A 14,716-nucleotide genomic window follows, 5' to 3' on the forward strand; every position below is an offset into this window, starting at 1 on the left:
AGGAGAGAGAAACAGGGCATGAAAGAGGGGGGTGGGGGTAACAGGAGAAAGACACGGGGCATGAGAGGGGCTGGGGGTAACAGCAGGGAGACACAGGGCATGAGCGGGGGGTGAGAGGGGAACAGGGGAGACACAAGGCATGAGCGGGGGGTGGTGGGAACAGTAGAGAGACACGGGGCATGAGCAGGGCGTGGGGGGCAACAGCAGGGAGACACGGGGCATGAGCAGGGGGTGGGGGGTAACAGGGGAGAGACACGGGGCATGAGCGGGGGTGGGGGGAACAGGAGAGAGACACGGGGCATGAGCGGGGCATGGGGGGTAACAGGAGAGAGAGACGGGGCATGAGCAGGGGGTGGGGGGCAACAGCAGGGAGACACGGGGCATGACCGGGGGTGGGGGGGAACAGGGGAGACACGAGGCATGAGAGGGGAGTGGGGGGGAACAGGGGAGACACGAGGCATGAGAGGGGGGTGGGGGGTAACAGGAGAGAGACACGGGGCATGAGAGGGGGGTGGGGGGTAACAGGGGAGAGACACGGGGCATGAGCGGGGGGTGGGGGGCAACAGGAGGGAGACACGGGGCATGACCGGGGGTGGGGGGCAGCAGGGAGACACGGGGCATGACCGGGGGGTGAGGGGCAACAGGAGAGAGACACGGGGCATGACCGGGGGTGGGGGGCAACAGGAGAGAGACACAGGGGCATGAGAGCGGGGTGGGGGGTAACAGGAGAGAGACACGGGGCATGAGCCGGGGGTGGGGGCAACAGGATAGAGACACAGGGCATGAGCAGGGGGTGGGGGGCAACAGGAGAGAGACACGGGGCAGGAGAGAGTCACGGGGCATGAATGGGGGGTGGGGGGCAAAAACAGGGAGACATGGGGCATGAGCGGGGGTTGAGGGGCAACAGCAGGGAGACACGGGGCATGACCGGGGGTGGGGGAAACAGGAGAGAGACACGGGATATGAGTGGGTGGTGGGGGGCAACAGCAGGGAGACACGGGGCATGACCGGGGGGTTGGGGCCAACAGCAGGTCGACACGGGGCATGAACAGGGGGTGGGGGGCAACAGGATAGAGACACGGGGCATGATTGGGGCTGGGGGTAACAGGAGAGAGACACGGGGCATGAGCGGGGGTTGGGGGGCAACAGCAGGGAGACACGGGGCATGACCAGGGGGTGTGGGGCAACAGGAGGGAGACACGGGGCATGAGAGGGGGGTGGGGGTAACAGGAGAGAGACACGGGGCATGAGCGGGGGGTGGAGGCAACAGCAGGGAGACACGGGGCATGACCGGGGGTGGGGCCAACAGGAGAGAGACACGGGGCATGAGAGGGGGGTGGGGGGTAACAGGAAAGAGACACGGGGCATGAGCAGATGGTGGGGGCAACAGCAGGGAGACACGGGGCATGAGCGGGTGGTGGGGGGTAAGAGGAGAGAGACATGGGGCATGAGCGGGGGTGAGGGGCAACAGCAGGGAGACAAGGGGCATGACCGGGGGGGCAACAGGAGAGAGACACGGGGCATGAGACGGGGGTGGGGGGTCACAGGAGAGAGACACGGGGCATGAGAGGGGCGTGGGGGGCAACAGCAAGGAGACATAGGGCATGAACGGGGGTGGAGGGAACACGAGGGAGACATGGGGCATGAGAGGGCGGTGGGGGTAACAGGAGACAGACACGGGGCATGAGCGGTGGTGGGGGGCAACAGCAGGGAGACACGGGGCATGAGAAGGGGGTGGGGGCAACAGCAGGGAGACACGGGGCATGACCGGGGATGGGGGCAACAGGACGGAGACACGGGGCATGAGCGGGGGGTGGGGGGTAATAGGGGACAGACACGGGGCATGAGCGGGGGTGGGGGGCAACAGCAGGGAGACACGGGGCATGACAGGGAGTGGGGGGCAACAGGAGAGAGATACAGGGCATGAGAGGGGGGTGGGGGGTAACAGGAGAGAGACACGGGGCATGAGAGGGGGTGGAGGGTAACAGGAGAGAGACACGGGGCATGAGCGGGGGTGGGGGGCAACAGCAGGGAGACACAGGGCATGAGCGGGGGGTGGGGGGGAACAGGGGAGACACGAGGCATGAGCGGGGGGTGGGGGAACAGGAGAGAGACACGGGGCATGAGCGGGGCGTGGGGGGCAACAGCAGGGAGATACGGGGCAGGAGCGGGGGTGGGGGGTCACAGGAGAGAGACACGGGGCATGAGAGGGGCGTGGGGGGGCAACAGCAGGGAGACATGGGGCATGAGCTGGGGTGGGGGGAACACGAGGGAGACACGGGGCATGAGAGGGCGGTGGGGGTAACAGGAGAGAGACACGGGGCATGAGCGGGGGTGGGGGGCAAAAGCAGGGAGACACGGGGCATGAGAAGGGGGTGGGGGCAACAGCAGGGAGACACGGGGCATGACCGGGGATGGGGGCAACAGGAGGGAGACATGAGGCATGAGCGGGGGGTGGGGGTAACAGGGGAGAGACAGGGGGCATGAGCGGGGGGTGGGGGGCAACAGCAGGGAGACACGGGGCATGACAGGGAGTGGGGGGCAACAGGAGAGCGATACAGGGCATGAGAGGGGGGTGGGGGGTAACAGGAGAGAGACACGGGGCATGAGAGAGGGGGTGGGGGGTAACCGGAGAGAGACACGGGGCATGAGCGGTGGTGGGGGGCAACAGGAGGGAGACACATGGCATGAGCGGGGGGTGGGGGGGAACAGGGGAGACACGAGGCATGAGCGGGGGGAACAGGAGAGAGACACGGGGCATGAGCGGGGCGTGGGGGGCAACAGCAGGGAGACACGGGGCATGAGCGGGGGTGGGGGTAACAGGGGAGAGACACGGGGCATGAGCAGGGGGTGGGGGGCAACGGAGAGAGATACAGGGCATGAGAGGGGGGTGGGGGGTAACAGGAGAGAGACACGGGGCATGAGAGGGGGGTGGGGGGTGGGGGGTAATAGGAGAGAGACACGGGGCATGAGCGGTGGTGGGGGGCAACAGCAGGGAGACACATGGCATGAGCGGGGGGTGGGGGGGAACAGGGGAGACACGAGGCATGAGCGGGGGGTGGGGGGAACAGGAGAGAGACACGGGGCATGAGCGGGGTGTGGGGGGCAACAGCAGGGAGACGCGGGGGGTGGGGGGTAACAGGGGAGCGACACGGGGCATGAGCAGGGGGTGGGGGCAACAGCAGGGAGACACGGGGCATGAGGGGGAGTGGGGGGCAACAGGAGAGAGATACAGGGCATGAGCGGATGGTGGGGGGCAACAGGAGAGAGACCCGCGGCATGAGCGGGGGTGGGGGGCAACAGCAGGGAGACACGGGGCATGAGCGGGGGGTGGGGGGGAACAGGGGAGACACGAGGCATGAGCGGGGGGTGGGGGGAACAGGAGAGAGACACGGGGCATGAGCGGGGCGTGGGGGGCAACAGCAGGGAGACACGGGGCATGACCGGGGGTGGGGGGTAACAGGAGAGAGAGACGGGGCGTGAGCAGGGGGTGGGGGGCAACAGCAGGGAGACACGGGGCATGACCAGGGGGTGGGGGGTAACAGGAGAGCGACACGGGGCATGAGCGGGGGGTGGGGGGCAACAGCAGGGAGACACGGGGCATGACCGGGGGGTGGGGGGTAACAGGAGACAGACACGGGGCATGAGCGGGCGGTGGGGGCAACAGCAGGGAGACACGGGGCATGAGCAGGGGTGTGGGGGGCAACAGAGAGACACAGGGCATGAGCGGGGTGCGGGGAATAGGAGAGAGACACTGGGCATGAGCGGGGGGTGGGGGGCAAAAGCAACAGGGAGACACGGGGCATGAGCGGGGGGTGGGGGGCAACAGCAGGGAGACACGGGGCATGACCGGGGGTGGGGGGCAACAGGAGAGAGACACGGGGCATGAGAGGGGGGTGGGGGAGGTAACAGGAGAGAGACACGGGGCATGAGCGGGGGTGGGGGGCAACAGCAGGGAGACACGGGGCATGAGCGGGGGGTGGGGGGAACAGGGGAGACACGAGGCATGAGAGGGGAGTGGGGGGGAACAGGGGAGACACGAGGCATGAGAGGGGGGTGGGGGTAACAGGAGAGAGACACGGGGCATGAGAGGGGGGTGGGGGGTAACAGGAGAGAGACACGGGGTATGAGTGGGGGTGGGGGGCAACAGCAGGGAGACACGGGGCATGACCGGGGGGTGGGGGGCAACAGGAGAGAGACACGGGGCATGAGAGGGGGGTGGGTGGTAACAGGAGAGAGACACAGGGCTTGAGCGGGGGATGGGGGTAACAGGAGACAGACACAGGGCATGAGCGGGGGTGGGGGGAAAACGAGGGAGACACGCGGCATGAGAGAGGGGTGGGGGGCAACAGACGAGAGACACGGGGCATGAGCGGGGGGTGGGGGGCAACAGCAGGGAGACACGGGGCATGACCGGGGGTGGGGGAAACAGGAGAGAGACACGGGGTATGAGCGGGTGGTGGGGGTCAACAGCAGGGAGACACGGGGCATGACCGGGGGGTTGGGGCCAATAGCAGGGTGACACGGGGCATGAACGGGGGGTGGGGGGCAACAGGAGAGAGACACGGGGCATGATTGGGGGTGGGGGTTAACAGGAGAGAGACACGGGGCATGAGCGGGGGTTGGGGGGCAACATCAGGGAGACACGGGGCATGACAGGGGGTGGGGCAACAGGAGAGAGACACGGGGCATGAGAGGGGGGTGGGGGTAACAGGAGAGAGACACGGGGCATGAGCGGGGGGTGGAGGCAACAGCAGGGAGACACGGGGCATGACCGGGGTGGGGGCCAACAGGAGAGAGACACGGGGCATGAGAGGGGGTGGGGGGTAACAGGAGAGAGACACGGGGCATGAGCGGGCGGTGTGGGGCAACAGCAGGGAGACAAGGGGCATGAGCGGGGGGTGGGGGGAACAAGAGGGAGACACGGGGCATGAGCGGGGGTGGGGGGAACAAGAGGGAGACATGGGGCATGAGCGGAGGGTGGGGGGAACACGAGGGAGACATGGGGCATGAGCGGGGGGTGGGTGGTAACAGTAGAGAGACACGGGGCATGAGAGGGGGGTGGAGGGTAACAGGAGAGAGACACGGGGCATGAGCAGGGGGTGGGGGTCAACAGCAGGGAGACACAGGGAATGACCAGGGGGTTGGGGTCTACAGGAGAGAGACACGGGGCATGAGCGGGGGGTGGGGGGCAACAGCAGTGAGACACGGGGCATGAGCAGGGTGTGGGGTGAACATGAGGGAGACACGGGGCATGAGCGGGGGGTGGGAGGGCAACAAGAGGGAGACACGTGGCATGAGCAGGGGGTGGGGGTAAGGAGAGCGACACGGGGCATGAGCGGGGGGTGGGGGGAACAGCAGAGAGAGACACGGGGCATGAGCGGGGGGTGGGGGGCAACAGCAGGAAGACACGGGGCATGAGCGGGGCATGGGGGGCAACAGCAGGGAGACACGGGGCATGACCGGGGGGTGGAGCTGGTAACAGGAGAGAGACACGAGGCATGAGCGGGGGGTGGGGGGCAACATCAGGGAGACACAGGGCATGACCAGGGGGTGGGGGGCAACAGGAGAGAGACACGTGGCATGAGAGGGGGGTGGGGGTAACAGGAGAGAGACACGGGGCATGAGCGGGGGGTGGGGGGTGGGGGGTAACAGGAGACAGTCACGGGGCATGAGCGGGGGGTGGGGGGCAACAGCAGGGAGACACGGGGCATGGGCGGGGGGTGGGGGGAACAAGAGGGAGACACGGGGCATGAGCGGGGGTTGGGGGAACAAGATGGAGACACGGCGCATGAGCGGGGGGTGGGGGAACACGAGGGAGACAGGGGGCATGAGCGGGGGGTGGGGGGAACACGAGGGAGACACGGGGCATGAGCAGGGGGTGGGGGGGTAACAGGAGAGAGACACGGGCGTGAGCGAGAGGGTGGGGGGCTACAGCAGGCAGACACGGGGCATGAGCGAGGGGTGGGGGTAACAGGAGAGAGACACAGGGCATGAGCAGGGGTGGGGGGCAACAGGAGGAAGACACGGGCATGAGCGGGGGTTGGGGGGCAACAGCAGGGAGACACATGGCATGAGCTGGGGGTGGGGGGTAACAGGAGAGAGCCACGGGGCATGAGCGTGGGGTGGGGGCAACAGCAGGGAGACACGGGGCATGAGCGGGGGTGGGGGGAACAAGAGGGAGACACGGGGCATGAGCGGGGGTGGGGGGAACAAGAGGGAGACAGGGCATAAGTGGGGGGTGGGGGGAAGACGAGGGAGACACGGGGCATGAGCGGGGGCTGGGGGGCAACAGCAGGGAGACCCGGGTGGGTCATGAGCAGGGGTTGGGGGAACACGAGGGAGACACGAGGCATGAGCGGGGGTGGGGGGTAACAGGAGAGAGACACAGAGCATTAGCGGAGGGTGGGGGGCAACAGGAGGGAGACACGGGGCATGAGCTGAGGGTGGGGGGCAACAGCAGGGAGACACAGGGCATGACCGGGGGGTGGGGGCAACAGGAGAGAGTCACGGGGCATGAGAGGGGGTGGGGCGTAACAGGAGGGAGACACAGGGCATGAGCAGGTTGTGGGGGGCAACAGCAGGGAGACACAGGGCATGACCGGGTGGTTGGGGGCTACAGGAGAGAGACATGGGGCATGAGCGGGGGGCCACAGCAGGGAGACACGGGGCATGAGCGGGGGGACGGGGGAACACGAGGGAGACACGGAGCATGAGCAGGGGGTGGGGGGAACATGAGGGCGACACAGGGCATGAGGGGCATGAGCGGGGGGTGGGGGGCAACATCAGGGAGACACGGGGCATGACCAGGGGGTTGGGGGCAACAGGAGAGAGACACAGGGCATGAGAGGGGGGTGGGGGTAACAGGAGACAGACACGGGGCATGAGCGTGGGGTGGGGGGCAACAGCAGGGAGACACGGGGCATGAGCGGGGGTGGGGGGAACAAGAGGGAGACACAGGGCATGAGCGGGGGTGGTGGGAACAAGAGGGAGACACAGCGCATGAGCGGGGGGTGGCGGGAACATGAGGGAGACACGGGGCATGAGTGGGGGTGGGGGGCAACAGCAGGGAGACACAGGGCATGAGCGGGGGGAACACGAGGGAGACACAGGGCATGAGCGGGGGGGTGGGGGGCAACAGCAGGGAGACACGGGGCATGACCGGGGGGTGGGGGGCAGCAGCAGGGAGACACGGGCATGACTGGGGGTTGGGGGGCAACAGGAGAGAGACACGGGGCATGAGAGGGGGGTGGGGGGTAACAGGAGAGAGACACGGCATGAGCGGGGGGTGGGGGGCAGCAGCAGGGAGACACGGGCATGAGCAGGGGTGGGGGGAACAAGAGGGAGACACGGGGCATGAGCGGGGGTGGGGGGAACAAGAGGGAGACACAGGGCATGAGCGGGGGGTGAGGGGAAGACGAGGGAGACACAGGGCATGAGCGGGGGGTGGGGGGCAACAGCAGGGAGACACGGGGCATGAGCGGGGGTGAGGGGAACACGAGGGAGACACGGGCATGAGCGGGGGGTGGGGGGTAACAGGAGAGAGACACGGGGCATGAGCGGAGGGTGGGGGGCAACAGGAGGGAGACACGGGGCATGAGCTGAGGGTGGGGGGCAACAGCAGGAAGACACAGGGCATGACCGGGGGGTGGGGGGCATCAGGAGAGAGACACGAGGCATGAGAGGGGGGTGGGGCGTAACAGGAGAGAGACACGGTGCATGAGCAGGGGGTGGGGGGCAACAGCAGGGAGACACAGGGCATGACCGGGTGGTTGGGGGCTACAGGAGAGAGACATGGTCATGAGCGGGGGGTAGGGGGACACAGCAGGGAGACAAGGGGCATGAGCGGGGGGTGTGGGGGCAACAGGAGAGAGACACGGGGCATGAGAGGGGGGTGGGGGTAAGAGGAGACAGACACGGGGCATGAGCGGGGGTGGGGGCAACAGCAGGGAGACACGGGGCATGAGCGGGGGGTGGGGGAAGAAGAGGGAGACACGGGGCATGAGCGCGGGTGGGGGGAGCAAGAGTGAGACACGGCGCATGAGCGGGGGTGGGGGGGAACATGAGGGAGACACGGGGCATGAGTGGGGGGTGGGGGGCAACAGCAGGGAGACACGGGGCATGAGCGGGGGGTGGGGGGAACACGAGGGAGACACAGGGCATGAGCAGGGGGTGGGGGTAACAGGAGAGAGACACGGGGCATGAGCGGAGGGCTGGAGGGCAACAGGAGGGAGACACGGAACATGAGCGGGGGGTGGGGGGCAACAGCAGGGAGACATGGGGCATGACCGGGGGGTGGGGGGCAACAGCAGGGAGACACGGGCATGACTGGGGGGTGGGGTCAACAGGAGAGAGACACGGGGCATGAGAGGGGGTGGGGGTAACAGGAGAGGGACACTGGGCATGAGAGGGAGGTGGGGGTAACAGGAGAGAGACACAGGGCATGAGAGGGGGGTGGGGGTAACAGGAGAGAGACACGGGGCATGAGCGGGGGTGGGGGGAACACGAGGGAGACACGGGGCATGAGCAGGGGGTGGGGGGAACACGAGGGAGACACGGGGCATGAGGGGCAACAAGAGGGAGACACAGGGCATGAGTGGAGGGTGGGGGGGCAACAAGAGAGAGACATGAGGCATGAGTGGGGGGTGGGGGTAACAGAGACACGGGGCATGAGCGGGGTGTGGGGGGCAACAGAAGGGAGACACGGGTATGAGCTGGGGGTGGGAGGAACAGGAGGGAGACGCGGGGCATGAGCAGGGGGTGGGGGAACAGGAGGGAGACACGGAGCATGAGCGGGGGGTGGGGGGAACAGGGGAGACATGGGGCATGAGCGGGGGTGGTGGGGAACACGAGGGAGACACGGGGCATGAGCAGGGGGTGGGGGGAATAGGAGGGAGACAATGGGCATGAGCGGGGAGTGGGGGGGAACAGGGGAGACACGGGGCATGAGCGGGGGTGGGGGGGAATGGGAGGGAGACACGGGGCATCAGCGGGGGGTGGGGGGGTACAGGGGAGACACGGGGCATGAGCGGGGGGTGGGGGGAACAGGAGGGAGAAACGGCATGAGCGGGGAGTGGGGGGAAACAATAGAGAGACACAGGCATGAGCAGGGGTGGGGGGTACAGGAGGGAGACACGGTAATGAGCGTGGGGTGGGGGGAAACAAGAGAGAGACACGGATAATGAGTGGGGGGTGGGGGGGTACAGGAGGGAGACACGGGTAATGAGCGGGGGTGGGGGGAACGGGATATCCGCTCCTCGGTCCTCCGCAGGCCACCGCGTACCGATGGCGTGTCTCCTGTAAGTCTGCAGCAGCCTGGGAAGTTCAAGAAGTGTAATCCACATGAGCCTCACGCAGCCCCATTGGAGGCCCCGCTGTCCTCTGATCTTATCGCATCGGAATTTTCGCTTGTTCCGTTGTGATAATCACTTGTGAAGTCACCGCAGAGCTTGCCACAGATGCCAATAAACGAACAATAAACTAAGATGGCGGGCGTCTCTGAAAATAAGACGCACTGCACGCTTTACTGCAGCCAATGGGAGAGCACGTCAGATGTCCGTGGACATCACTCAAGTGGCTTGCCCAATCCCTGTTCTGTCCGGGGAGCGAACAGGGAAGTGTATCACTAATTTTTTTCACTTACATTTTTCTCTTTTTTTTTTAAAACTACTGGACGAATTTACACCAAATAAAAAAAAAGCACGCTTTCGGGACCAAGCCGCCGCTCTTGCTGCAAATTTGGTGTAAATCCGTCCAGCGGTTTGGGCTGTAGGCGTGAGCAAAGTTTTTTCCCATTATGTCTATGGGAAAAAAAAAGTTTTGGGACCCCCCCTATAACTTTTCCCCCCTGGACCAAACCTCACGAAACTTTGCAAAAAAATTCAGAGTGGGCCATTAACTTTTTTTGCAAAGTTTGGTGAGGATTCGTCCAGGGGGAGCGAAGTTATAAGCCACCCAAAAAAGTGCTCTTCCTATGGAAACAGCAACTTAACCATAAATTGGGGCATGAGCGGGGGCCATGTAATATATATATATTACATGGCCTCCGCTCATGCCCCTAGTCGTTTTATACCACGGTATAAAGTTGTTGGAGTGCACTCCAGAAAGCAGTCCAGCGAGCCTGTTCCACACTGTACCCAGAGTTCAGAAAAACAAAGAAGCTCCAAGCATCAAAAAATATTCTTTAATAGATAAATGCCATGGATATATACGACGCCCTGACTGACAGACTCATCAACGCCCCCAGCTCAAACCGTTTAACCTAGGAACGTGACATTTGAAAGGTACATTGTTTTCATGACGTAGGTACCCATTAAGGAAGGATTTTGGGAAGGTCCATCCCTTAAGGGGTAAAAATGGGGCGTGAATTATTTTGTTACTGACTAATCAATGCCCAGCTCAAACCGTTAAATCTAGGAACGTGAAATTTGGAAGGTACATTGTTTTCTTGATGTAGACACCCACTAAGGAAGGATTTTTGGAAATTCCATCCCTATAATTCATTATAAAGTAATGTTACGTGCCAAATGTCTTGCTCCTAACGTAGTTCTCAAGATATGGATATAACTAAAACAATTAATACTCTTTTATTTCACATCCGGCAGTTGAGCCATAATATATAATTAGAATTTAATATTACAGTCATTGTAAACAGAATTATAATAACATTATCAAAGTAAGAACAGGTGTGATATTATTGCGGAACCTCAACCCAGCTAAGCTCTGTAATGGCACCAGATTGCGAGTGAAAGCTCTCTACAGAAATGTGATTGAGGCTACGGTGCTAACCGGTTCTGGCCAGGGGGAGTCCGTGTTCATACCACAAATACCTCTTATACATTCAGAATATCCGTTTCAATTCACAAGATTTCAGTTCCCCTTAAAGGTTTGTTTTGCCATGACCATCAACACATCTCAGGGGCAGACTTTAAAGGTAGCGGGGATTGACCAAAGGGAAGACTGCTTCTCGCAAGGGCTGTTTTACGTGGCCTGTTCCAGAGTGAGCTCACCTAACTCTCTGGTAATCCTAGCACCTGAAGGGAGAACCACTAATGTAGTTTACAAAGAAGTACTTAAATAGTTTTTTTGTAGCTTGCAGATGCCGAATAAGTAATTTTCGTTTTTTCATCTGTTTCATTGTCTGTTTGAAATTACAACACGAAAAAAATTCTGAACGCACATCAATGGAACAACTATCTTTGTTTTGTAGCCTATGTGCCCTGACTAACGTCTGTAATCAACATTGCTTATTACGTTAAAACATGAAACAGGAAATTATATTTCATACAGTTTGAAGAAAAAAAATCATGTGCTTTTAAAAAGAATTGTACCAAATCCCAAAATCCATGCGAGCGAAGCCACAGGCAACAGCTAGTATAATATATAAAAGGATATGGTAACAGGTGGTTATCTCATATTGTTCCAATTTGATGGACATATTTTAGGTGTTTCATTTTTTCTTTAAATGGATTTAATTTTATCTTGGACATGTTTTTATCCTTTGTGTTTTTTGTACTTTTTCTAGTCAACCCAAGGCTTTTAGACCAAAAGTGTTGAAAAAACCTGTCTTGAATAAGGGGTAATTGTTTGTTTTTAAATGGGTATCATGAAAAGGTGTAAAAACACTGAATAACTTTAACTTGCCTTTTGTCTTGTTTCTTTCAGGACATTAAAGCAACGTTAAAAAGGTATGGCTCCTCTTTCTTCTTTCTCCATAGCGTTTGCATGAACTGTATGTAGTAGAAATAGATATAGCTGCTTGTGTTGGTATACATTTAATATCAAGCTCCAGCAAGGCACAGACCTCTTTCAATTACTTTCCATCAAAAAACAAAGTCCATGGTTTTGGAGAGGGGTAATTTGGGTACCCACTGTCTTTTGAGACATGAGATGAAACATGATAAACTAAGCTAATACTATCGAGGGCAGTGTTAAGAAAGATTTTGAGTCTGGCGCACGGCAAAACACAGGCATATTTTAGTGCCTCTCTCAGCAGCAAACAGTCCTTTGTGCAGCATGCACAAGTAAATGTTTACCATTTTCAGTTCCTCAACCGCATGAGCAAGTCAAAAGGAGGTATCACACGTGTGCAGAGGACTTACTCGATACAAAAGTATCACCCCACCATCCTCGACCTTCTATTACATTGAACTATGTCTTACATGTCTTGCTCACATTTCTCTTGATCTACAAGTCACCCTCATATGACCCTTGCTTTGGTGATAATTTTGTGGATGTAATAGTAAACCATACTCTCAACTGTCAATAACGGATGTGTCAAAGTCAATACCGTGACACCATACCAAGAGCTGGGGTGGGTTCTACAGATGAGGAAATCTGTTGTATCATGGACCTAGGGCAGTGCCGCAATATACTTAGAGGTGGTAATGATGAGGGTCCCCAGAGTCCACTTTCCCATAACTTAGGGCAGTCCCTTTTTTTTTTATAAATGCTGCCCCTCACCATAGCTCGCTCTATCATTCCTTTGTGCATTTAACAAGGTTGACCCCTAATTGCTCTCAGGAAGAGGAAATCAGTGTGGATTACAAACCCCTTTAAACTTGCTCAAAAAAGCATACAGATAGATAGAATATCAACAACCTCAAGAAAGAGAACAGAAGGATGGTGCAAGCAAATGTATTGCACAATGCTGCACAACAACTCTTAATCTACTCCGTAGAGACGGTTAAGGCGTGAAAGCCAGGTACTCGCATTGTATAGAATTAACATGATGGTTTCAGAAGGAAATGTTCAAATTCATCAAAGAACTCAAGACCACTAAACTACACCAACCCAATCACAGCAACTATGTGACTACATTTTCACTTGCTTCAACAGCAAAATCAAACAAATTAAATGTCGTCTGGGCAAAAAGCAGAACACACGAACACCCAGTTTCAAAATTCAACCAGCACCCCCAATGCACCCTCAATGACCCAAGTTGCCTTCAGCCTTTTTAGCTAGCAAATCAGCAGGATCACCCGAAAAGCCTTCACTGCCCAACATCTAGAGAGCCATAGCAAAGCTATCTCGGCTCACCCACCTCTTCCACTCACCCCTTAACTCATCAATCGAAGAAAGTAACATTCTGTAAGCCTTCAAATCTGTACACTTAAAACCGCTATTTAAAACTACAGAGAACCATAGCCTTCAATACTATCAGCCATGAAAACGTCAGTTAAAGACATGTGGGAATCAAATTGGAGCATGCAGCATTTGGTTGGATGACATTGTTTCTCTTTCACAGGATAGCAGTCGCTAGATACCCCTTTCAAATCACCTCTTTTAATATCACCTTTGTATCCCCCAAGGGCCCAGCCTTTCACCAATACTCTTCAACATCTGCATTCGACCACTCTCGCAAATCGCGCCTATCTCGCTATCTCGCTACAGTTACACAGATAATATTCAAACTGTTCCCAGCAGGGGTCTGCAACCTTTGGCTCTACAGCTTTTTCGGGCTTCAATTCCCATGATATCTGGCTATTGATAAACTGGCCAGGAATGATGAGAGTTGTAGTCTGAAACACACGGTGAGCCAAAGGTTGGAGACCCCTGGTTTACAGAATTCTACAAGACGCAACATAAAATCAACATAAGCTCAGCAATTGACCCTAATCGATAGAACAAGGTTGTTGATTAATTGACTGAAGGTTAAACCAACTAAAACTGAACATATAATCTCGTGCTCCAGAAGGTCCCACCCCACAATCATTCCTAGAAGAAATAGGAGATTTCCCATACTCAACCTCAACATAAAAAACCACACTTGAACCACAAGTTAAAACAGTGAAAAGCGGCTTCTTTTAACAAATATCCATCTGTATCATTATACCATACCTGATGTTTCCGCACAGAATTTTCGCCACCATCACACTAGTACTCTCCGGACTGGCCCTTGCCAACAGCCTTTAACAAGGCCTTCTAAAAATACTTAAACATCTGCAAAGAGTACAAAGCTCAGGAGATAACCCCCGCCTATGACTGCACATTTGTAATATATCACCCTGGCACTTCAATGGCTCCAAGTCAAATGCAGAATCCAGTTCAAAGCCTTGTGTGTTGGCCACTAATCCTTGCAGACCAGGGTCTGAGAATCCACCACAGTGCGGTTTTTCACATTCACGCCTGTCCGAATGTTTCGATCCAGTTTCACCCTTCCTTTAGAAATATCAGAGGCCCCTCCTTCAAACATCCTTTTATTTTTTTAATTTTTTTTTTAATTTAAAATGTTTCAGTTTAAAATAAACTTTTCATTTTATCTTATCAAGCACCTTACATTTAAATTATAGATTTCAGTCAATTCACATTTTCAGTTTTATCCATAATCTTCTTCCAAAAATGAAAAATGATGTAGATCATTTGTTTCTCTGTCCCTGACAATATCCAGGCCCATCTTTGATCCGAGGTCATTGTCTTATGTGCGCTCTCAAAGTAGGATTGACATACATTTCTTTCTTGGTCGAGAGTAGGACATAACATCATGCGATGATACAAACTTTCTGTTTCCACCTGATTTTTGCATTTCCGACAAGAGATTTCTTTGTTTACTTGCTGTTTGGTTCTTACTAATCTTTCTCTTGTGGGTAATATGTTCAGCCGAAGTTTCACAAAAAACATTCTCATGTCTTTATCAGGGAATATAAACAAGTACGGTAGCAGTTCATTGATGGCTCTGGTTTCTGTTTTACTTGTCTGATTTTCTTTATATCGGGTG

At 57.5% G+C, this 14,716-nt stretch overlaps 1 protein-coding gene across 1 annotated transcript in view; it reads left to right on the forward strand.

The window, feature by feature from the left end:
• The window catches only part of LOC138448603 (E3 ubiquitin-protein ligase TRIM39-like), a 229,041-nt gene that overhangs the window by 135,316 nt on the left and 79,009 nt on the right, over positions 1-14,716 (forward strand). Inside the window, exon 4 of the mRNA XM_069604704.1 lies at positions 11,665-11,687. Within this exon, the coding sequence (XP_069460805.1) occupies positions 11,665-11,687 (23 nt within the window). The remainder of the gene's footprint in view (positions 1-11,664; positions 11,688-14,716) is intronic.

This window comes from Ambystoma mexicanum, chromosome 1p, assembly GCF_040938575.1.
Source record: "Ambystoma mexicanum isolate Mex_15411 chromosome 1p, UKY_AmexF1_1, whole genome shotgun sequence".
NCBI classification, from domain to species: domain Eukaryota; kingdom Metazoa; phylum Chordata; class Amphibia; order Caudata; family Ambystomatidae; genus Ambystoma; species Ambystoma mexicanum.